Source organism: Sceloporus occidentalis, unplaced genomic scaffold, assembly GCF_023333645.1.
Source record: "Sceloporus occidentalis isolate IW3139 unplaced genomic scaffold, rSceOcc1.0.p SCAF_259, whole genome shotgun sequence".
Classification (NCBI taxonomy): Eukaryota; Metazoa; Chordata; class Lepidosauria; order Squamata; family Phrynosomatidae; genus Sceloporus; species Sceloporus occidentalis.
In genome coordinates this window covers 378,750-403,541 of record NW_028317239.1, presented here as the reverse complement: position 1 = coordinate 403,541, position 24,792 = coordinate 378,750, and the positions used below count along the sequence as shown (strand labels likewise).

Sequence of the window (24,792 nt, the reverse complement as noted above, 5' to 3'; positions counted from 1 at the left end):
CCCTAGCGTAAGCTGGCCACTCCGGCGGAGGTAGCAGGCGTTGCCACACCGCAAACAGAGGCAGCCAGGGGGGAGAAACTGCCCTTACCATTAGGGACATTTTGGGCATGACTCTAGCCAGGAAGCGAACTGGCAGAGAAGAGATGCTGGCACCACCACCAGCAGCAGCATTGAAAAGGCGAATGAGTGGGCAATTGGCGACCCACTCACCTGTTTCACCCCAGGGCAAAGCACCCAAACACTGTCAGTCTTAGACGTTTGGCAGCAGACTTCCAGAGCTCAGACACAAGGCCCTAGCGTAAGCTGGCCACTCCGGCGGAGGTAGCAGGCGTTGCCACACCGCAGACAGAGGCAGCCAGGGGGGAGAAACTGCCCTTACAATTAGGGACATTTTGGGCATGACTCTAGCCAGGAAGCGAACTGGCAGAGAAGAGATGCTGGCACCACCACCACCACCAGCAGCAGCATTGAAAAATGGGAAAGGCGAATGAGTGGGCAATTGGCGACCCACTCACCTGTTTCACCCCAGGGCAAAGCACCCAAACACTGTCAGTCTTAGACGTTTGGCAGCAGACTTCCAGAGCTCAGACACAAGGCCCTAGCGTAAGCTGGCCACTCCGGCGGAGGTAGCAGGCGTTGCCACACCGCAGACAGAGGCAGCCAGGGGGGAGAAACTGCCCTTACCATTAGGGACATTTGATTCATGACACTAGCCAGGAAGCGAACTGGCATCGAAGAGACACTGGCACCACCACCAGCAGCAGCAGCAGAATTGGGAAAGGCGAATGAGTGGGCAATTGGCGACCCACTCACCTGTTTCACCCCAGAGCAAAGCATCCAAACACTGTCAGTCCTTGGCGTTTGGGAGCGGACTTCCAGAGCTCAGACACAAGGCCCTAGCGTAAGCTGGCTACATTGGCGGAGGTAGCAGGCGTTGCCACACCGCAGCAAGTGCAACCAGGGGGGAGAAACTGCCCTTACCATAAGGGACATTTGAGGCATGACACTAGCCAGGAAGCGAACTGGCAGAGAAGAGACACTGGCACCACCACCAGCAGCAGCAGCAGCAGCATTGGAAAAGGCGAATGAGTGGGCAATTGACGACCCGCTCACCTGTTTCACCCCAGGGCAAAGCATCCAAAAACTGTCAGTCCTTGGCGTTTGGGAGCGGACTTCCAGAACTCAGACACAAGGCCCTAGCGTAAGCTGGCTACACCGGCGGAGGTAGCAGGCGTTGCCACACCGCAACAAGTGCAACCAGGGGGGAGAAACTACCCTTACCATCAGGGACATTCGAGGCATGACACTAGCCAGGAAGCGAACTGGCATTGAAGAGAGACACTGGCACCACCACCAGCAGCAGCAGAATTGGGAAAGGCGAATGAGTGGGCAATTGACGACCCGCTCACCTGTTTCACCCCAGAGCAAAGCATCCAAGCACTGTCAGTCCTTGGCGTTTGGGAGCAGACCTACAGAACTCAGACACAAGGCCCTAGCGTAAGCTGGCTACACCGGCGGAGGTAGCAGGCGTTGCCACACCGCAGCAAGTGCAACCAGGGGGGAGAAACTACCCTTACCATCAGGGACATTCGAGGCATGACACTAGCCAGGAAGCGAACTGGCATTGAAGAGAGACACTGGCACCACCACCAGCAGCAGCAGAATTGGGAAAGGCGAATGAGTGGGCAATTGACGACCCGCTCACCTGTTTCACCCCAGGGCAAAGCATCCAAGCACTGTCAGTCCTTGGCGTTTGGGAGCAGACCTACAGAACTCAGACAGAAGGCCCTAGCATAAGCTAGCTACACCGGCGGAGGTAGCAGGCGTTGCCACACCGCAGCAAGTGCAACCAGGGGGGAGAAACTACCCTTTCCATTAGGGACATCTGAGGCATGATTTCAGCCAGGAAGCGAACTGGCAAAAGATACTGGCACCACCACCAGCAGCAGCGTTGGAAACGGAAAAAGGTGAATGAGTGGGCAATTGACGACCCACTCACCTGTTTCACCCCAGGGCAAAGCATCCAAAGACTGTCAGTCCTAGGCGTTTGGGAGCGGACTTACAGAGCTCAGACACTAGGCCCTAGCGTAAATTGGCTACACCAGCGGAGGTAGCAGGCATTGCCACACCGCAGCAAGTGCAACCAGGGGGAGAAACTACCTTAAACATTAGAGAGAAAAAATTTAACTTTCCAAGCTAAGAGCTGGGTAACCCAATTTGGGCAGATTGAATTTAAGAAAGGCAATCTGCTCCATCAGATGAGGTGCCATGCGTGAGCGCTGTGGACTCAGTATGTTTCCAGTCATAGAAAACACGCGCTCACTTTGAACAGTGGTTGGCGGACATGATAGAAGCTGCTGCGCAACCCATGAGAGTGCAGGCCACACACTCTTCTTTTCATCCCAGTAGCTAAGAGGATCAACATTAGGAGCAGAAGGAACTTCACAGAGGTAAAGTTTGACCATTTCAGCAGCACTACTCTCCTTTCTGCTGCTAGCTCTGTCAGATGGTCCAACTATACTGCCAAGTGCCTCTTCCCAAAACGCAGCTGCTCCACTCAGCTGTGTTGTGCTGCTTGTGGCACTGCTGCTGATGCTGCTGCTAGGGGTAGCAGACCACATCATCTCTTCCTCCTCCTGCACCTCACCCTCCTCGGACAGCATTCCCATTTTACGCTGCCAGTCACGCACCTTGTTGACCAATTGCTCCCGGTAGCTACTGAGAACATTGAATTTCAAAGCTAGCTTTCCCTTAATTCTTGGATCACAAAGGCACGCTAGCATCATTTCGGGACTCTCTTCCATTCGCTTGCGAAGGTGTACTTTTAGCAGATCCTTCAGCTTCCTGACTATGGCTGCTACGTCAGGATGTAGAGTGCCACCTTGAACAGCCTCACGGTTTCCAAGGAACACATCCATCTTGCTGCCTAGATGGGAGAACACAGGGATTACCTGGGCCAGACTGGCAGTGTTTGAGCTTAAATTTTCTGTGGCATCCCTGAATGGTTTAAGGACTGCCACTAGCTGGGCGATCACTGTCCAATCCTCCCTATTCAATGGAGAGGTAATCCCAATATTGTGCTCTGAGGCAAGATTATGGATTGCCCTCTGCTGCTCCAAAATCCTCTCTAGCATGTCTAACGTGGAGTTCCACCGTGTACTGACATCCTGACGTAGGCAGTGTACGGGAAGACCTGACCTCGCCTGCTCTTCCCTCAAAAGTTGGCTAGCCTTAACACTATGGTGAAAGTGCCCAGCGATCTTTCTGCAGCGGGACAGAACTACTGCTGCCACATTAGTTCCTTCTGACATTGCTGCCTTCACTACAAGATGGATGATGTGGGCTGCACAGCGCACACCAACAATATGACCATCTCGCAGCGCTTTCACCATATTGGCACCTCCGTCAGTTACCACAAAACCAACTTCAACATTGGTGCCCGCCTCTGCTCCCACCCAAAGGCTAAACATTTTCCTAATCGCATGCAGAATATTTTGGGAAGTGTGCTTTTCATCCATCACTTCTGCATGGAGAAGGAATGATCGGTAGCCTGCTGCAGCAACTTCCTTAGACACACCGGGCTGCCACCAGTGTGCTGTCAAAGAAAGAAAGGCATGCTGGGCGCTAGGTGCACTCCACAAATCTGTAGTGAAATGAACACACTGACCAGCAGCCTTGGAAAGCTCCTCTTTCACTGCTGCAACACAGGACCGATACAGCGAGGGGACAATGTTCCTGCTGAAAGTGGAACGTGACGGAACTGTGTATTGTGGAGCCACAGCCGCCATCAATTGTTTGAAAGGCTCCCCTTCAATCATGGAGAAGGATGCCCCTCCAACAGCAATGAACTGACCAATAAGTCGCGTTACTTTATTGGCCTGCTGTTTGGGCATCGTTCTCTTGGAGTGGAATGCCCCAAATTCTTCCAGGGTGGGCTGGGCATGCAGTGCTCCAACCTGCCTTGGTCTCTGGCTGCCAGCACTAGTTGCTGCTGCTGCTGCTGCTGCTGCTATTGGCTCAGAAGAAGAAGCTGTTGGGGTTTTTCCACGGCCACCAGCTATGCTGCCTGCACTAAGTTTTACCTCTGCATCTTTCCCCAATAGCACAGCGTTGTGTTGAGTGCTGAGGTGATGCTTCATGCTAGCACTGGTAAAATGGCCAGACACTTTCCCTCTGCTTATTAGCTTCCCACAATGTTTGCACTTTCCATAGCGCCCTTCTTCAACATTTTCAAAGTGCTCCCAAATTGGGGCGCGCATAGCCTTGGAGTGTGCCTTGGGTGCTGCTCTTACTGCTCGGGGTGGATGAACAGAGGCAGAACTAGTGGTGGTGGGACTGGTGGTAACAGTACTGGCCATAGTGGGACTGCTAATTGCTTTAGATTTGCTAGGTTTTGCTGCTGCTGCTGGTGGTGGTGATGGTGATGATCGTAGCGGAGAAGGTGGAGGCTCAGGGGAAAATTGTGCACTAGTCATTTGGACACTGCTCCCTGAGGAATCTGATTCCTGACCACTCATCTCCTCTACTTCCTCTGGCTCATAGTCTAGCTCTTCATTAGCCAGATCGAATGGAATTCCTGCTAGGCTGGAGCTAAGACTGATATCGTCGTGAGACTCGTGACTAGTAGTAGTGCGAGCAGGAAGAATAGACTCTGCACTTGGCCTCTCAGTCTCAGGCTCCTCTGCTACCTCGCTAGGTGGAGTTCCACTATGTGTAGCCCTCTCTCTAACTGTCTTTACAAAAATTTTGTAAGGACTTGGTGGCTTGCTAGAGGTACTAGGAGGACATGGCGTGGCGGTACCAGTGGGAACAGTAGGCGCAGCACTAGTGGTGGTAGAGGCGGGGGTGGTGGTGGTGGTGGTTTTCCCTACAAAGGAATGAGATCGCTTTGGTTTGGGACCCCTCTGAGTCTTGCTGCTAATTTGGCTCTGCTTGGTACCTTGCATGCTGCTGGTGGATGGGGAAGATGCTGCTTGGGGCAAAAGGCACTTCTTTTTAGTCACTGGGCTGGTACTACTTGTGCTACCCTTTAACTTTGAACGTGCTTCTGGTGCTTTAGGCTTTCCGTAAAAAACCATAGAGCTTGTGGGCCTAGCCGCACTACTACTGCCTGCTTTTGGTGCCTTTCCTTTACTTGATGATCCTTCAAGCAATGCTTCCCCAAATGATAAGCGAGAGCTTGGCCTACTTGGCCGACTAGACTGACGCAAAGGCTGCATCTTAGAGCTGGTGGTGGTGCTGGTGGTGGTGCTGGTGGTGGTGGTGGTGGTGGTAGATGGAGCTTGTCCCTCCTTAGTCCCAAAAGGAGGATCCATTTCAAATTTTGTGTTGTGTGTGTAGTGTAGTGTAGTGTAGTGTAGTGTAGTGTTTAAAAAACTATAAAAAAAAAAATAAAAAAATAAAAATAAAAAAAAGGAAAAACGAATTAAAGACAAAAAAATTAGAGGAAGTTCTCTTCAGTGCTACTGCTTAAAAAGTAAAACTATGCACTACTGCACTGTGCTGTGTGCAATCTGCCAAAATCCTAAAGTTATTGAAATTATTAACTCAAGATTAACTATTTAATAACTAGCAGTATTTTATTTTTAATTTGAATTTACACGGACCTAAGAGCTTAGCCTACCACTATGCTAGCCTAAAGCTATATTTCCTTACTATAAGTCTACCTCTAGGCAGACGCTCTCAAACCCACTAAGCTAAAGTGAGGTTAAATCAGATTCAGTATATGATTTATTAATTAATATTAAGTTATATAATATTAATAGATTAGAACTAATTTACTTATATATTATGTATTATAGATAGAAGAATATAGATTATGAATTAGAATTTAGAATTAGAATTACTTATATTATAGATTATGAATTAGAATATTATTATTTATAATATATTATAGATTAAGATTAAAGAAGATTAGAATTATTTTAGTACTACAGCTAGTAGCTTGAAGCTTTGCTTAGTACAGCTCGTCACAGTCAATTTTTCTTGAAAAGAATTAGAAATAAAATAAAATGTCACAGCAAAACAGTTATCTTCACTGCTTGCTGCACTCACTAGCCCAACAAGTTCACTTCACTGATGGACTGAGGTGAGCAAAACACTAAGGGTACTTTTAATAAAATTGAAATAAAATGTAAAATAAATGAGAAAATCTTTGCAAAACAGTTAACGTCACTGCTTGCTGATCAAAAAAAAACACAGCACTTATGCGGCTGCACTCACTAGCCCAACAAGTTCACTTCACTGATGGACTGAGGTGAGCAAAACAAATGAAATAAAATGAAAGATTAATTCAGAAAAATTGACTTGGTCTCTTACTGTTGCTAAAACAAAGCACAAACTATAGAGCTGCAGCACCAGTACTAATAAGATTAGCTGAACTATACGCTAGTAGTAATTAATTAATATTATTACTTTTATTTATAGCTAATTTAATTAACTATTAAGATAAGAAAGAATTAGAGAATTATTGATATTACTGATTTTAGATTAGACACTAGTAGATGTTCTGAATGTCTACAGTACACTCTACACTAGTATACTATTACTAACTATAACTGACAAATATATATATAATTTTATAATGAATTCAATTATTAATTATATTAATTAATATTACTGATTTTAAATTAGACACTAGTAGATGAATGTCTACAGTACACTCTACACTAGTATACTATAGTATATATATATATATGACTGACAAATATATATATATATATAATATTATAATGAACTATTAAATTATAGATTCTATTAAATTGTAATTTATAAATTCTATTTAATTTATTTAAGCAGGACAGGCAATAGGCACTAGTGCCAGCCCAGGGCAAGGGCACCCCAGTGCCACTGAGGCACTGGGTGCACTGTCAACTCAACAGCACTTACACTAAAGTTGATGACAAATTAATTTTAAAAAAATTAAATTAATCAAATTATTATTATTAAATATATTAATTAAGTAGCACTGAAGTGAGGATGAAGTACACAGTGAGAAATGGCAGGCTAAGGCTTACCAGTCTCACACAGAACAGAACAATCTCTCTCTGTAACGCTCGGATGCAGCACAGCAGTGTTGCCAAAGCAGTCACAGCGAAAAATGAATGGATCTCTCAGGCAAGCTCTGGTCTTATAAAGGCGCCTTCAGAATTAAAAAAACAGCAGCACAGGCATTGGACGAGACCCTTAGCGTTACGTCACAAGAGTGAGCTGATTGGACAGACGAGGATCAGCTCACTCCTGTTTGAAATTTTGGCGGTTGCGCGGCAAAAACGAAGACGATCACGAAGAATCTTCGATTCTTCGTGATTGTGAGTCTTCGTCTTCGCCTACGGTTTGCCGGCACTGTATTCTGTTCTACGTTCCTTCGGAACGAACAAAAAAACGGCCTCTTCGTGCTCGTTTTCATGTTCGCCCGAAGACGAATGCACAAGTCTAGTGACCAGAGGGGGGTGTATGCATCTCTTCATACGCACAGTAAAATAATACTCGAATAAAATGTTTAAAATGCTGCTTTCTTTCCAATACATTTCAAATCGTCTTTAATCATATAAAACTCTCCCTAAACGTAAGGTGTCTTTGTAACGTACAATGTATCAGATTAACATGGAACAATGTGATCTGTTTGCACTAGGTAACATATTTTTTTATAGAACTTTGTATAAGGTTCCATAGGGTTGGATGGTAGCTCACAGGCAGGGTTCTCATCTACTGATGTGTCTGTATTAATGTATATTTCTTATGTGTGTTAACTGCCCCATTTAGATTGTACAGTACTCCGTAATCTTTTGGCTCTTAATAAGTAAAAGGTAATAATAATAATAATAATAGTAGTAGTAGTTTGACTATTATTATTCAATTTGTTGTGGATAGCGCATCACATAATACACATTCAATGTCTCTGGAACTGAACCTGGATTTTCATAATTTCATATGAGATTTCTGTAATTTTAATGGGTTCCACTCCCTGTGGTAACCATTCGACTGATTTTGGCAGATCAAGCTCAAGCCAATGGGCTCTCTAAGCCACCAGACCCCTCTCTGAGTGCTCATCACAGCTATTTGTCTGCCAATAGAGGGTGACTCTCTACAACTAATATGCTCTTTGCTTTTCCAGTTCGTAAAATACAAACGTAATACTGAAAGTGTCAAAAGGAGAATATTTGAGATTGTCAACTTTGTCAATGTGGTGAGTACACCATCAAAAAGGCCACCTCAACGAGTGAGATCTTTGGGCATTCTTTACTCTGTTGTTCCAGTGAATATTTCACACATAAAAATATATAGATATACATTTCCATGTAACTCATGTGCTTAACCCTTCCTATATATCATCATGATGTTTGGGTGCCGGAGGAATGATCTGTACATTACACTGGATGGGTGGTGAGAAGCTGGTTCACTCAAATAAAGAGGATTGAGTGTTAAGCCTGACCAATAATTATTACAATTATTAAAAACATATGTGGAATTCAGTTTGATAGCATCTTCAAAGTTTAACTCTTTAATATCGGTGATACCCAGATATGCTTAAATCCGAGTAGAATACGTTAGCACCAGACTGCGCAACCCTGAGAATATATCTATTCGCTCTGAGATCCCGCACAAAACGATAAGTAAAATTAATCTCTAATAAATTACCAAAACGGGGATTAGTACATACAGGCAAATACAAGGCAAAGCCAGGCCAAACGGTAGAAAGTAGCTCAGAGCCGTGTGAGATCCCCCGATTCTTCAACGCTGTTTTTGCTACCCCCTCAATTTGGTGAATCTAATCATCATGTACCTGGGGGATGCTCACAGATTGCATGTAATGCATATCACTGCCTTATCCAGTTTTACATTTTAAGGGCCCAAGGCTCAGACTACTAAGAATGGATGAATAATTATCAAAAATGAATCGCTTGAAAATGTTATGGTCAAGAATAGGACATAGTGGCCAAAGCCGACCCTTCCTGCTTCACTTCTAATGCATCCTTAAAAAAGTGCAGTAATTTATTGTGTCTTAACACATCCCTTTACAGGTGTACAAATCTATTAATACCTTTGTGGCACTGACCGGGTTTGAAATCTGGAGCAGGGGGGATTTGTTTCAAGTCAAGAGTAACCCGAATTCTCTTCTGGATCGATTCTCAAATTGGAGGAAAAGCGACCTCCTGCCTCGGAAGCCACATGACAACGCACAGTTCATAACGTAAGACATTTTCAGACTAGATGGACTGAATGGTCCTCGTCTGCTAATACATTACGTGTTTGCCCCACATAAAGTGTCTCCTTTGACACAATGTAAATATTTTCTATAATGTGTGAATACAGCTATGTCCTGTGAGCTGCAACCGGGTCATTTTATTGGCATGCGCAACCCTTATCCCGGGACTCTTACCAGTGCAGGCTACCCAGATCTCTTTTTAGCCCCAGTTAACATTAAACTGGTTGAGAGTGGGGGGGAGAATTGGGCATGGAGTGGATGTGGCTAAAGTGGCCAAATCTAGGGAGTTCCCATGGAACAGCAACCACCATATTTTGGATCAGTCTGAACATGCCCCAGAGCCTCAAGGTATAGTGTGGTCTGATTTTGGGTCCTCAGGGGATGTCCTTTTATTGTTGGCGGGGGAAGTGGTGCTTGGTTCTGCCCATTTGTTGCCCAGCCACACCAACAAAACACAATTATATCTTAATTTATTAGTAACCACGCTCCCAAAGCATGGCGGGTCCTACCTCCTTGTACCAGCTGCAATATTGCCCCCTCTGAGTTCCCAGATGAAGAGGGTGGGGTAGACCTCCTCTCAGAAATCGATAGGCAGTTGCCCGATGTGATAGCCATATCTTGCGCCTGCCTTGTTATTCCTGTATACATTTGGGAGATACAGGGACGGGTGTTGTCTATCATATGATATATATTGTACAGTAGAATTTAGTGTTTGGTATTAGAAGTTACTCTAACTCTAAGTTATGCATTTCTAACACTGCTTCATAATGGGGCTTTTAATTCATTCAACTCCCCCACAGTCAGGGGAGGGCTGGCAGCCGAAGGCCTGGGGGCCAAGTAAAGTCAAGTGGCCCATTGTGCCACCGATTCGGCCTACCATACACGCCCATCTTTTCCTGATTTTCTAACGTATATTGATTATAAAAATACAAATATGATTCAAATGTGGGTTAACATAAGTAAATTTAATAGGATGGTAAAAAAAAGCAAAACCTAATGTCCCCCTGATGCTCAGCCAGTTAAATGCCCCCCATGATACTGGCTGAGGATTATGGGAAGTATAGTACACAGCAGCAAGGAAATTGTAAAGGTTAATATGAGTACCCTACCAGGATCATACCTTAAAGTGGGCTGATTGGGGACAGAGCTGACACTGAAGAGCTGAATGGGGACAGCAATGACATGGGGGGCTGATTGGGGACAAAGGTGACACTGGGAGGGGCTGATTGGGGACAGAGATGACACTGGGAGGGGCTGATTGGGGATAGAGGTGACACTGGGAGGGGCTGATTGGGGACAGAGGTGACACTGGGAGGGGCTGATTGGGGACAAAGATGACACTGGGAGGGGCTGATTGGGGACAGAGGTGACACTGAAGAGCTGAATGGGGACTGCAATGACATGGGGGGCTGATTGGGGACAGAGATGACACTGGGAGGGGCTGATTGGGGACAGAGATGACACGGGGAGGGGCTGATTGGGGACAGAGATGACACTGGGAGGGGCTGATTAGGGACAGAGGTGACACTGGGGTGCTGAATGGGGACAGCAATGACATGGGGGGCTGAAAGGGGACAGAGGTGACACTGGGAGGGGCTGATTGGGGACAGCAATGACATGAGGGGGGCTGATTGGGGACAGAGGTTACACTGGGAGGGGCTGATTGGGGACAGAGGTGACACTGGGGAGCTGAACTTGTAAACACATACAGACACAGAGATTTCTTTGTTTAATAATTTAAAAAAGCATTATGTTGTTTGTCCCCCACGGACACACTTACATACACACACATACCTATTTTTTTGTTTTTAACAAATACAAAAAAACCTTATATAGTTTGTACAAAAATAAATTGGTTTACTAACCTTCTACTTCTTCCACTTTGGGGGGCTTCGTCTAGGCCTCCATCCTCTGGTAGCTGCAGACTGTTTTCTACGTAAACAGGATGTCAGCGACACGACATCCGGTGCTCCAGCAGTCTGAGTGCGAGGGGGCGGAGCTTTCACCCCTCACGCTGCTCCCATCGCTATGCGGCCATCAGATTGCTGGAAATTTAATTTAAACAGCCGATGCGTGCTGATGCCAACGGCCGGCGCTACTTTAATACCGGATCGGCTTGCCATATTAAATTTTAAAAAAGTATTATAGTAGCCTGGGGGAAAATTGCCCCCCTGCCCCCCGGCCCAGCACGCCCCTGCCCACAGTGAAATGGTAAAGCAACACAATTCTCTCAAATATTTACATGTGCGGTCATAAAATCTTTGTCTTCCTCAGGGATGTAGATTTTGATGGTTCTACAGTGGGACTGGCATTTGTATCGACAATGTGCAGCGACACTCATTCTACGGGAGTGGTCCAGGTGAGTAGTGTTAGAGTTAAACATATAAATTCAATTAATAATTATATATATACATATATAAATTCATTAGTAAATTTATATGAAAACCTGAAAATAAAAAGGCTATTATGTCATCAGTTGCCCCCATATTTATTGTGCCATTACCTTATGACAGCTGCTGATCTCAGCCTGTAATCAGGACTTGTGTCTAGGTCGGAGTTCCACCTCAATCCAGCTGCCTTTAATGATTGAGCTTGATTCGCAACCACAGTGAGGTTGAGAGGGAAGCTGGAACATCTCGCAACCTTTCTGTCCCCCCTTTGCCCCACCAGAGGGTCTATTGAATAGGAACAAATCCCAACAGAAAATACCTATTTTACCCATTTAGCACAATCAGGTCCTAACTAGCCACTAGTCATTTATTGTGTGTCATGTTGGACGATAGACCCTTATGTGGCTAGGTCTTGCTTCACCTATGCTCTTTGGCCAATTTTTAATCCACACATTTTTAACTCCCTTCATCCTTCTCAGGATCACAGTCCAGAGTCTATCGCTGTTGGTGCCACACTTGCTCATGAAATGGGACACAACATTGGGATGAATCACGATGATGGGTCTTGCACTTGTCCTGCTAGATCCTGCATTATGGAGCCTTCGCTGAGGTAAGATTCTGGATACCACTGACACCACCAAACCCCCAAGGGCACTCATTATATTACATATTATAATGTATGATATTATATCTGACATTTGTTGATTTGTGTAAGTTTACTTTGAGGGTTAGCTAAGCCTTAAACTGCTCATATAAACAATGTCTTTGTACAAGAAGGCCAAGGCGATGATACTTACAGTATAATATTTATGTCTATGGACTCCTGAACCAATATTTACTCTTAGATTCTGTCTTAAGGTGTGCAGACCATTAAATTATAGATACAGCACCACAGTCCTTAAGTACAAGGCTGTACATATCAAGATTTGATTTTTATTTGCTCTCCTAGTGCTGCTTTTCTCACCTTTTACCATAAATGTCACTTTTTTCCCTCTCCCTCTGCTTTCCTTCTACAGATAACATTATCATTCATTATATCTTGTGTTTTTCATACAGTACAAACACCCCACGTGATTTCAGTACCTGCAGTCACCGATTTTACCAGGACTTCATTCTGAACCAAATGCCCCTATGTATGAAGGACCGACCACGCAAGGAAGACATACTGGCAACCCCCATGTGCGGAAATAAATTCACTGAGCAGGGGGAAGAATGTGACTGTGGCACAGAGCAGGTAACTACTACCATCAATAAAATACGGTGCCAATATATACACCGGATTTCTCACAAAGTTTGCTGGATACTGTCAAGGGCATCATTTACCTAGGTGGGTCGTAGAAGTCAGGTGGGTGATGCTAAACTCTAGAATTCAGTTCCAAATTGTCCTGTCCAGCAAACGTTCCACCAACAGTGTCTTTAATATGAAGTTTTGCTGGTTTATGGCTGTTTTTATGGTGTTGGTATTACCGTATTTGCTCGAATATAAGACAAGTTTTTTCCCAGAGCAAATACTCGCAATATTCAAGGTTGTCTTATTATCAGACCTCAAATAGAGGTCTGACTATGAGACTAAGATCCAGATCCCCAGCAGCGCTGAGGGGGGGCAGAGTGGCATATCTGGGGAGCAGATTGGCAAGCCGGGAAGCAGATGTGCATAACAGGGTTGGCAAATTAAAGGAAATAAAATAAAAAAATGCATTTTTCTCAATCATAGTATTTAATAAATATGACAAAATAGTTTACATATTAATTAATATTTACTAGTAAAACTTTTTTCCTATAGGGTCGTCTTATATTCAGGCTTTTTCTATTTTTCCTAAATTAATATTCACATTTGGGGGGGTCGTCTTATAATCTAGCAAATACAGTATTAGCACCGGGAGATGTCTTGGGTGTAGACAAGGTAAAACTGAAAGACCATCGCATTAGAGCGCTAATTTAATAATGTGTTTTTATATTAAAAAACAGAACATTTTGGCAAATGGGAGAGCGCTTTGTAGTTATTAGTTTGGGTAACCGACGCCGTAAACTAACACAATTTACAATCAATAGGCTGATCTTTGGGGATGCCAATGTTATAAATTCAATAACCATGGTCATGCTGGTAGCAATAACACTGAGCTCAGACGAACACAGATAAAGGATCAGTAACTTTACAATAATGACAATCTTTTCTAAATATGCCAAGCAGCGGTAATCTATAAGGTGCGAAAGTGTAACAACATATCATGTGAATGTACCCTTGTATCAAGGTCAAAAAATTATCTATTTCATATTATTATTTATACTATTATTATTATCATCAAAATTAAAAATAGATAATTTTAGAAGGACCTTATGGTGATATGAAAGTAGAGATTGTCACATTACTAGTTTTGAGTGAGCATTCTTAGAAAAAATATATGAACGGGGCAAGAAAAAGTGTTATTGGGCAGGGTTTGGGTAACGATATGTATTTTGGTTTAAAAGCATTACATTAGGAAGAGTAGGTGGACAATAAAGTTGTCTTCTCTAGTGGAGACGCATTTAACACACGTTTAGCCATTCCTCATAGCTAACAGAGCTCCCCTTAATTATTTTGGCCCCTGATTTTGCTTCTGATGTATTGCAGGAATGCAGGGATCCGTGCTGCAACGCCACCACCTGCAGATTGAAACCAGAAGCTCAGTGTGCCGAAGGAGAATGTTGTGCGAATTGTAAAGTAAGTGTTTTATTAGGAACTGCTTGCACTTACTTTGTGAGAAATGCTCTATTACAATAGTGTTCAGAGTTTTAAAGGGACTAAAAGGTCTAATGGCCCCGACAGAAGAACGCATAGTATCGCACGCTGTGAGTACTTTAATATATTGGTGGGCTAAGCAATATACGGCCATATAGTGTGACGGAATCCCCAATAGTTATGCCTCAGGTGTTTCTTGAATGGTATTAGCTGGGTATGCGCTGAATTCTTGGTTTGTTTTTTGGACAGTCTGTTGGTGACCCTAGAGGCATTACTAACAGGGCCACCCTAGCCAGAGTGTCATTGAATTGATACAGTAGGAGGATGTAATCAGGCTTGCAATAGGATTATTAAATTAATAGCGCAGTTATTGTTTTTGTAAATATTCCTATAAATAAAACTGTGTTGTGGGTCCTGAGCAATGTGTGATCTTCTAGATTAAACAAGCAGGAGACGTGTGCCGACCGGCCAAGGATGACTGTGACCTGGCAGATATGTGCGATGGGACTTCTGCCGCCTGCCCGTCTGATCGCTTCAGAGTCAATGGTTTCCCTTGCAGAAACAGTGAGGGGTTCTGCTATAATGGAAAATGTCCGACCTTGGAGAGTCAGTGCACTGCACTTTGGGGACCTGGTGAGTTATCGTACGTCTTATATAGATTCCGATGTATATTGGATCACCTTCTTTTCATAGCCACACTGTAGGGAAGGATGATCGCTCGTGGGTTAATGTTTATGTTCCTAGGTGTCAACTAGATTGTATACCTGCAAATATCTCTATATTTAAATGCACTGTTAAATCTCTTTTTCTTTAGGCGCTCGGGCAACTAGATCGTGTTTCAATAACAATTTGAGAGGTGTTGTCTATGGGCACTGTCAGATATCTCGGGACAACTTTCTACCATGCAGTGTTGAGTGAGTATACAAGTATTAAATTGATTTTTGGACTACAGATTATCAGGACAGGCTCAGACAGTACTGGGTTTGTACGTAATGAAGACAATCTGATTTTAGTACAGATTTATAGGTTTCATTTCTATGCCAGATGTGGACAGATAGTGAATGTACTAAAAACAGTTCTATAAATAATGGAAATGTTCTATTTTTTGTGTCTACAGAGATGTAAAATGTGGGCTGCTCTACTGCTCCGGTGGGAATAATGAAGCCGCAACACGTGGATCGAGGTACACGTTCTCTGATGGCTGCAAAGCTGTCGTGACTCCTACAGTTATGGTGGAAAATGGGACAAAATGCGGAGATGACATGGTGAGTGCACAGGGATCCTATATCAGGGCACTATTTATATGTCCATAATTCCTCCAATTAGGAGATGACATGGTGAGTGCACAGGGATCCTATATCAGGGCACTATTTATATGTCCATAATTCCTCCAATTAGGAGATGACATGGTGAGTGCACAGGGATCCTATATCAGGGCACTATTTATATGTCCATAATTCCTCCAATTAGGAGATGACATGGTGAGTGCACAGGGATCCTATATCAGGGCACTATTTATATGTCCATAATTCCTCCAATTAGGCAAGTAAAGGGGGTATAATATAGCACTAATGGGTCCTAAGCTAAACATATTGTCGTTAATGATTTCTGTAGCTAATTACGGTATTACTGGCATTTCTCCTTGCATGTATTTTACTTCACACTATTTGCTTCCACATCTAAACAAGTACTGATTTTGCACACAGCAAAACTATTTAGAATCTAAAATAATACACACGAGGGGCAGCATCTTGTGTTACACCACCAATAATGAGTGTGTGTCAAGTAGGAAGCAATGTACATAGGTGCCTTCTCTGACATTAAGGAGATAATAAGAACTAGACTTGGGCACCAGGGGGCTCTTCGTGCTCGTCTTCGGCAAAAAAAAAACTTCGTATTCCGCGAATATTCGCCTGGTCCTGTCTTCTCTTCGGGCGAACATTCGCGGACATTCTTCGTGTTCGGGTTTTCTTCGTTTTCCCCGGTTAAGGGGTTAAAACGGGGTTAAAGCCCCTCTGGCGCCAGGAGTTTAAATGTCCGTATGAGCAACTCTATTGGTCGTCAGCAGGGGGCTCGTCTGCCATTGGTTGATTCAGACTGTTAAACTCCTGGTGCTGTAATTGTCCGGCAGATCCCGCTGGTCTCCCTGTTCTATCATTTATTAACTGATAGACCAGTGGGATCTGCCGGGTAAGTTGCAGCATTGGGGTTTTAAAAGTCTGCACGAGCCACTCTGTTGGTCGCTCGTGCAGACTTTTAAAACCCCAATGCTGCAACTTACCCGGCACATCCCACTGGTCTCCCTCCTTGTTCAATTAATTAAATGTCCATACGAGCGAACAATAAAGTCGCTCGTATGGACATGTAACTAATGGAACAGGGAGGGAGACCAGTGGCATCGGCAGGGTAAGTTGCAGCATTGAGGTTTTAAAACCCCAATGCTGCAACTTGCCCTGCAGATGCCACTGGTCTTTAACTAATTGAACAGGGAGGGAGACCAGTAGCATCTGCAGGGTAAGTTGCAGCATTGGGGTTTTAAAACCCCAATGCTGCAACTTACCCGGCACATCCCACTGGTCTCCCTCCTTGTTCAATTAATTAAATGTCCGTACGAGCGAACAATAAAGTCGCTCGTATGGACATTTAACTAATTGAACAGGGAGGGAGACCAGTGGCATCGGCAGGGTAAGTTGCAGCATTGAGGTTTTAAAACCCCAATGCTGCAACTTGCCCTGCAGATGCCACTGGTCTTTAACTAATTGAACAGGGAGGGAGACCAGTGGCATCGGCAGGGTAAGTTGCAGCATTGGGGTTTTAAAACCTCAATGCTGCAACTTACCCGGCAATTCCCACTGGTCTCCCTCCCTGTTCAATTAGTTAGGGGGTTAACTTTATTTTTTAAAGGGTTAAGGGGCCGTGCAAGTGAGCCTATCGGTCGCTTGCACGGCCCTTTAACCTATGGATTTCCGGTCCCGTTAACCCCTTCGATGCTGTGTTAGATAACGCAGCATCGAAGGGGTTAACGGGAGCGGAAATCCATAGGTTCGCTGGCAGGGGTTACAAAGACCGTGCGAGTGAGCCTATTGGTAACCTGCAGGGTCGTCCTCTGGCATCAACCAATTGGTTGATGCCAGAGGAGGTCCCTGTAGGCGACCAATAAGCTCATTCGCACTGCCCTGTAACCCGTGACGGCGAACCTACGGATTTCCACTTCCGGGAACTGCCGCAAAGCCGCGAAGACAAGGTAAGTTAGAAGAGGGGGGGAGAATGGTAGACGAAGACGAAGACAATCACGAAGATCTTCGTGGTGTGTGTCTTCGTCTTCGCCTATGTGTCTTCGGAACGAACACGAAAACGCACTCTTCGTGTTCGTTTCCATGTTCGCACGAAGACGAATGCACAAGTCTAATAAGAACTGATATCTGTGTCTGAACGTTTCCAACCAATACTGAAACACCTTTAAAGAAACCCCCAGATACACATACCAAAGGCTTTGGGTAACCCAAGCTTTAAGCATGGTCTCTGAGAGTCTGGAGGTGACCCCTTCATATTTTGCCCCTACTTGATGACGTATGACATACATTGATTATTCGGTGGGACTTCAGAAGGCTTTCATTATATCTTCCCTTCCTTTTCAGATCTGCTTCAGAGGGAAATGCACCAGCGTTGAAAATGCATACAGTATAGCACAATGCCTGGCCAAGTGCCCGCAAAATGCGGTAAGAAACCATGAGCCATATAGAGTCGTGAAGGGTATTGTACAATGAGAAGTAAACGCAGAATGCTGGAGAATTATTTTTCTCCTGCCCAATTATCCGGAAATCAGTTTCAGAGAATTTCCATCCACAATGCGAATGAAACCCAAAGAATATGAGGAGGAGAAAAATTTAAAAAAGGAACAAAAACAAGGGCAAGGGAGGAAAAGGAGGGTACAAGGTGAAAGATGTGAAAAATATAGATAGAGGGTACATATGGGAGGGGGTAGGGCTATACTTCTATACTGGGGTCATTTTCCGATGACTCCTTCCCATTAATTAAACTGTTGTGTAATCATCTCACAGACCAACTCAGTCCCTGACTCGTTTCTATGGCTAAATTCAGCTCAAGTGAGGACCACTCAAGTTAGCTGCTTGCTCTATAAATATACATTAATAATCCTCCCATTAAAGTCAATGCCAAGTGTCTTGGGCTCTCATTTCGTTCTGCTGATGTATCTAAGGAGTTGGAATGTCTTTTGTATTGTTATAGATTCTGGTTGTGTGTTAACTGACTCATACTTCCTCAGGTTTGTGACAATGAGCTAAAGTGTCAGTGTCTAGAAGGCTACGCACCACCAAACTGTGAGCCCAAATCTAGAATCAGTGAGTATTCTAGCTCTGCATGACTGTCTCCATGGTATTTATTTATTTACGGTACAACTGATACCCATTAGGTCTCATATAAAGTATTGCATAAGTTCCGTGATTCAGTTGCATCAGTGTGGTAATTTTGGGGTCATCTAAAGTCTCCAAAGTCACAATGAATTTGTCTCAGACAGCAAAATATTTTCTAAAGTATAAAGCTGAGTGCTTGTTTGCCAGATCTGCTCAGCAAGTGGACCAATCCACCCGTTCATGGTGGAATCCAGATATTCATCCTGAGAAAGACCAGGGTCTGAGAAGATGCTATTGGTGGATGTTAAAAATAAACTATGAACACCCTTATTTTTTTTTTTATATCCAGACTAGTATTGTCAACAAGGGTTCATATTTTTAGCAATATAACAAATTTGATGACTGCAAGATCCTATTGAGTCAGCAGTTTTCCTTAAATATATTTTCTGCTGGGTTTAAGTTGCATCAAGGCTATGTAGCACTGAATAGGGTGAGATATGGTCAACATTTAGCAAGACTGTTATAACACATTGATCCCAAAAGTGTTTCTTTCTTTTTGTAGATGCTACTTTTGTTACTTTTGCTTAATCTGCTATATCTCTTCCATATTTAATGTTTCCAATATTAAATTAATTTACCAGACATTATTCCTCACTAGTAATTTTTTCCTAGCTGTCAAAAGCATAACCTTCTATTTATCAATGGTTAGAAAACCACTAACACTATACAGCTTCATGTAATTTCCAAATATAACAAATATAGTTAATAAATAATAGTTATATGAAGTAAGGACGCTACTTTATTTCTAGTGTCAAAGTGTTACTTATAAGAACCTTCTGTTTTTAAAATAATCCTTACGAGAATATGGAATCTTTGTTCTTACATCACTTGTTGTTCCCACAGGCTATGTTGTCATCATTATATGCGTGGCTTTTGTCATCATCTTCATAGCTTTGATTCTGCTGACGCTTTACAAGAGAGTGCAGCGCAGGAAAAACAGGTAAAAATCTGTAAAAAAGAAAATGCAATCACTTTGTAAGGGCAAGAAGGGAAAATGTCTTTCGGCAAACTGGAAGAAGGAAAGACGAAGCTGGGAGGACAGTGAGAAGAAAGGGTGGTGGGAAAGGAAGAGATTTAAAATTGACAATGGGGCAGAAAGATGCATTAAGGGAAGATTGAGACGGGAAGGAAAGATAAAATGACAAGAGGTAGCAGCGTTGGCTGGTCATAGGGAATTTGAACCTTTTCTGTTCTGTATATTGTCTAGCAATTTTACTACAATAAAAGATAAGAACATAGAATTTGATCGTAGAACCGTTCAGCTCATGTAATCTGCTGTAAAGACTCAAACTTTAATTGGTCCTTGGCCTCGTCTTAGATTCAGGATAGCCATACGCCTAACCCATGCATGAGGACTATTACATATCCTGTCTACACTTTAATATCTTTTTGAATAACAGAAGACATTTGTGAGGTTATGTATGTTTTTGTTCTTGGCAGACATTCTCAAGCTGCAGTGTCCGGCATGGCAAACCCAATATTCAATATTCATCAGCAAGCCTATATACAGCCAGGCTCACATGCAGCCACTCCCCAGGTAAGTGGTGCCTTCGTAGTATAACTTGCTTTGGGAAAATCGCTCTATATATCTAACCTTTAATAATCTAACATATCTTTTCTTTTGTATAGAAATAAACAATTTGTAATACTATTTAATATAAATATTATTATACTATAGAATTACAGTACTAAAATAAAGGTGGGGAGGACCAGGTCGAGACTGGCAACCTTGCACACTGGCCAAATGTACGGAGGTCCACTGGCCAATAGTTGTCCAGCAGCAGATTGAGTCAGCCAACATGCAGCTGCCAGCTGGATCTGACTATGGGTTTCTTCTACCTGTTAATATTACATTTATTTTCTATTAGACTGTTCTGTACAATCCTCCGGCTCCTCCAGCTCAGTCACAGAAGCCTCAAGTAGCTTATGTGAGTATTAAATCTCCTTTCAAGGAATAGAATGGTAGACAACATGACATTGTTTCAGAGAGGGAGACTGGCAGACTAGATGGGTACAGCATTGCTCTTGGATTGTTTTTTATGAGTCAAATTATACAAATATGTAATATTTTCATAAGATTTATTTTAGCATGAGCTAATCTAAGCAGTATAACATTCTATTTTGTTTCCACAAATTGATCATTTGTAACATCTGGTATATCCATTACGATTTTACGACTGTGGGGTATGCTAGGATGAAAATATTCCATTGTCCTGTGATGGTACAATTGAAAGCTAGCAATCTCAATGGACGGTAGTCATTTCTGTGCATTCTATGTTTCTCCTTAATGTTTTGATTTTTAATTTTAGGGGTTCCAGAGACCAAATAATTCACCTTACCCTCCACCCTACAAACAGAATATTAATATTCCTCCACAGGTACGTCAGGGTTTGGGCCAACCATTTCATCCAAGTGCACACACTGACGTCTTGTATGACAGCATTAAATAACCTTAACTTACCTTTCTTTAGTAAATAGTCTTAAGGATATCCTTCCGGTTATGCCAAATTACAGCACTATGATTTTCTCCCTTTAAAAATGATCCATGCGTACAACCAGAATTCCCTATATCCACACTAAACATTACCTAGCCAGATACTCGCAATACCAATGACTCCAGGTCATTGTCTCTGGATGAGTTTGCTTATCTGGGGGGTAGTTAGACCAAAAAAAAATGTTGCACATTAAAACTTACACTGCCCCATACATCTGCAGTGTAATCAGTGCTTGGGCTGGATCGGAAAAAAAACCCAATAATATTGTATGTTTTAAGAAGTTTCAATTGAATAGAGTAAAATTGGATTGCAAGAGCATTACGGCTCTATTTCATGTTAACTACATACTAAAGTCCATTTCTTCATGTATCCTACTGATTTCAAAGGGACTGTTATTTAGGATGTGAAAGTGGTGTACATAGGAATGCTTCCTGTTTTTAGTAGGGGCAGCCGGGGAGGAACTAAATGAGCGAGAAGTCTCATTTTATAACTCCAATAATTAAAGGATGCATGCTCTAATTTGCTTGCAGTAGAATGCATTGAAGTCCATGAAAAATGGACATTTTAATAAATAAATACAATTTTGGCGACTTAACTGTTCATTTACGTATTTTCTTTACTTCTCCATTTTAGGGGTTCCAGAGACCAAATAATCCATCTTACCCTCCACCGGTGTTTACCGCCCCAGCACAGGTATGTCAAAGTTAGGGTCATGCCATTTTCACATCATATTTCACACAAAGATAACATTAGCTAACCTTAATTTGCATTTTTTTAGTTTTTAAGGATATCCTTCCAGTTTTGCCAAATTACACCCTGATGAGGATAAATGATCCATGCCCGTATCATGAATTTCTTATAGCCATGTGTAAACAAACATTGTTAGGTTCCAACTAGCTAGGCACTCGGAATTCCACTGACTCCTAGTCATTGCATCCTGATGCTTTACCTTAACTGAGAGAGGTAGTTGGACACATAAACACCTTAAAAAGTCTATTTTTCAGCATAGGCAATGCAATAAATATTTTAAATGCACTCATAGATCTACAGTGGAATCGGCACTAGAGTTAGATGTATGAACGTAATAATTAGACTTGGGCACCAGGGGGCTCTTCGTGTTCGTCTTCGGGGAAAAAAAAATCTTCGTATTCCGCGAATATTTGCCTGTTCTTGTCTTCTCTTCGGGCGAATATTCGTGGACATTCTTCGTTTTTGCCGGTTAAGGGGTTAATACAGGGTTAACGCGTACCGCAGCAGCTCTGGCGCCAGGAGGTTAAATGTCCGTATGAGCAACTCTATTGGTCATCAGCAGGGGGGTCGTCTGCCAATGGTTAAACTCCTGGTGCCGTAACTTGTCCAGCAGATACCATTGGTCTCCCTGTTCTATCATTTATTAACTGCCCTGTAACCCGTGACGGCGAACCTGCGGATTTCCACTTCCGTGAACTGCTGCGATGCCAAGGTAAGTTAGAAGGGACCGGGGAGAGTGGTAGACGAAGACGAAGACGATCACGAAGATCTTCGTGGTGTGTGTCTTCGTCTTCGCCTACGTTTTACCGCCGCTGTCTTCTCTTCGGCGTGTCTTCGGAACGAACACGAAAACGCACTCTTCGTGTTCGTTTTCATGTTCCCCCGAAGACGAATGCACAAGTCTAGTAATGATTTAAAAAGCAGTAAAACCGTTTTGCTATATTTGCATTGATTTGTTAATAAATGATTCTCAGACTCTGCTTTGATTGTAGGTGATCCAGAGACCAGCTAACATGCCACCTCACCCACCTGCCAACAAGCCAGTATTTCCTGCCCCACCACCACAGGTATCTTAGCGTGATGTATATGCTTATACCAACTCTCCCTTTCATGTAGAGATGTAGTCTCTAGACTTGTAGACGGTCACCCTTTGTGATCACCCAAGCACTATACAAGACTTAGTGTAGGGTCCAAATAGAAATTAATTTATTTGGAACAGCACAGATATTTATACACACAAACATACAGTTCTATGGCCAGCAATGCCTACCAGCAGAGGCGTATCTAGTGAAAATAGCGCCTATGGCAAGCACTGAAATTGCGCCCCTGTTCAAATATCTAATGCTGCTTTCACACATTAATTCACACTCTTTACTACCCCCTCTCCCTCCCTTGTCACTTTCTAACCCATTTCCCTCCTCTTTCCCTACTACCCTCTTCCTCTCCCCTTTTGTAGTTCTCTCACCTTGAGGTTCAGCGACGGGAGTCTTTTGTCTTCCTACACTGTCCGCTGCTTCACTGCTGAGCGCCGTAATATGACGTCATATTTCGGCGCTCAGCAGTGAAGCAGCTGGCACCAGCGAGCGGCTTTTAAACACTGTCTTTTTAATTTTTTTTTGATGCGGGGGAGAAAGAGGGGCGCCGAGCTTGCTCGCTGGTCCCCGCTGCTTCACTGCTGAGCGCCGAAATATAACGTCATATTACGGCGCTCAGCATGAAATGCCAGCACCGGGACAGAGGTAGAGGGCTCGTGGAGGAGAATGAGGGGCGCCGAGCCTTTGCCATCTTTTCCTGCGTTTTTTTGCCTTATGGAGAATATTGTCCCGGTTCCTGGTATTGTAATTTCATACGAGAGATCTTGTGAGATACTTTTGTTTTGGGCTTCTCATGACTGAGATAGTTTTTGTGTGTGATGATGACAGGGTCCTTCTCTTTATTGCAGGGGCTGAAACCTCACATCAGGTATTAAACTGAACCCAAGATGAGAAGAGAGTAATGCCCTATGAGAATGCTGCTGTGCAATAAATATTATATATATACTGTATATTTAGTAATATTCATAGATAAATCCATTTATGAACATTCCTTTACAGCCATCGCTCCTAGGTAGTAGACTTTTTCAAATATTAACTAAGACAAAACTGAAGCAGCTCCAGGACCATCCGTGGTCCATAACCACCCAGTTATCAGTTTTTTGAGATCACCATAGAAATTCTGGAAAGAACTTATATCAAGAGACTTGAACATTTTGAATTGATTATCTGTATATGCCTTTAATTTATTTTGTTTTCCAATGCATTTGTTTTCCATGTGTTCTATGTTATCTATTAAATTACCTGCCTTATTTCACAAACCATTAATCAACTAGTTTTGTCAGAAAATGGTTATTCATGTATATTTTATATTTTTTTTGTACATTTACAATCAGTTGTAATATTAAATTTAATAAAGTGTTTAAGTAAAAAAAAAACTGCTGTGTTTCCCAATTTTCAAACAGCTTTATAAATTGTGGTGCATCAATCACGTCTGTCAAGCTCCAGTCCAGAGGGGCCAATACACTTCTGTATTTCAGAATAACACATAGATACATAGCTGTGCACATTGTGTTTTTTGTAAATCAAGATTTTATTGTTTTTCAAGTTAAGAACAAGGAGTACACAGAAAGGGCGGGAGGGAGGTTGGACAAAAAAGGGAAATACACCTCATGCCCTGACGCAGCAGGACAACACAATACAGGAAATGAAGGAAATGAAAAATGAAGGGGGAAAAAAACGAAACAAAAAAAAACACATAAACC

At 43.1% G+C, this 24,792-nt stretch overlaps 1 protein-coding gene across 1 annotated transcript in view; it reads left to right on the top strand.

The window, feature by feature from the left end:
• Window positions 1–23,520, top strand: part of LOC149275893 (zinc metalloproteinase-disintegrin-like berythractivase) — a 52,130-nt gene extending 28,610 nt beyond the window's left edge. Inside the window, exons 11-28 of the mRNA XM_089504201.1 lie at window positions 8,117–8,188; window positions 9,024–9,193; window positions 11,483–11,567; window positions 12,078–12,208; window positions 12,655–12,832; window positions 14,210–14,299; window positions 14,755–14,960; window positions 15,148–15,231; window positions 15,435–15,582; window positions 17,956–18,036; window positions 18,603–18,678; window positions 19,594–19,690; window positions 20,191–20,287; window positions 20,619–20,678; window positions 21,060–21,128; window positions 21,879–21,938; window positions 22,988–23,062; window positions 23,452–23,520. Coding sequence (XP_089360327.1) covers window positions 8,117–8,188; window positions 9,024–9,193; window positions 11,483–11,567; window positions 12,078–12,208; window positions 12,655–12,832; window positions 14,210–14,299; window positions 14,755–14,960; window positions 15,148–15,231; window positions 15,435–15,582; window positions 17,956–18,036; window positions 18,603–18,678; window positions 19,594–19,690; window positions 20,191–20,287; window positions 20,619–20,678; window positions 21,060–21,128; window positions 21,879–21,938; window positions 22,988–23,062; window positions 23,452–23,520 — 1,848 coding nt within the window. The remainder of the gene's footprint in view (window positions 1–8,116; window positions 8,189–9,023; window positions 9,194–11,482; window positions 11,568–12,077; window positions 12,209–12,654; window positions 12,833–14,209; window positions 14,300–14,754; window positions 14,961–15,147; window positions 15,232–15,434; window positions 15,583–17,955; window positions 18,037–18,602; window positions 18,679–19,593; window positions 19,691–20,190; window positions 20,288–20,618; window positions 20,679–21,059; window positions 21,129–21,878; window positions 21,939–22,987; window positions 23,063–23,451) is intronic.
• The last annotated feature ends 1,272 nt before the right edge of the window (window positions 23,521–24,792 follow it).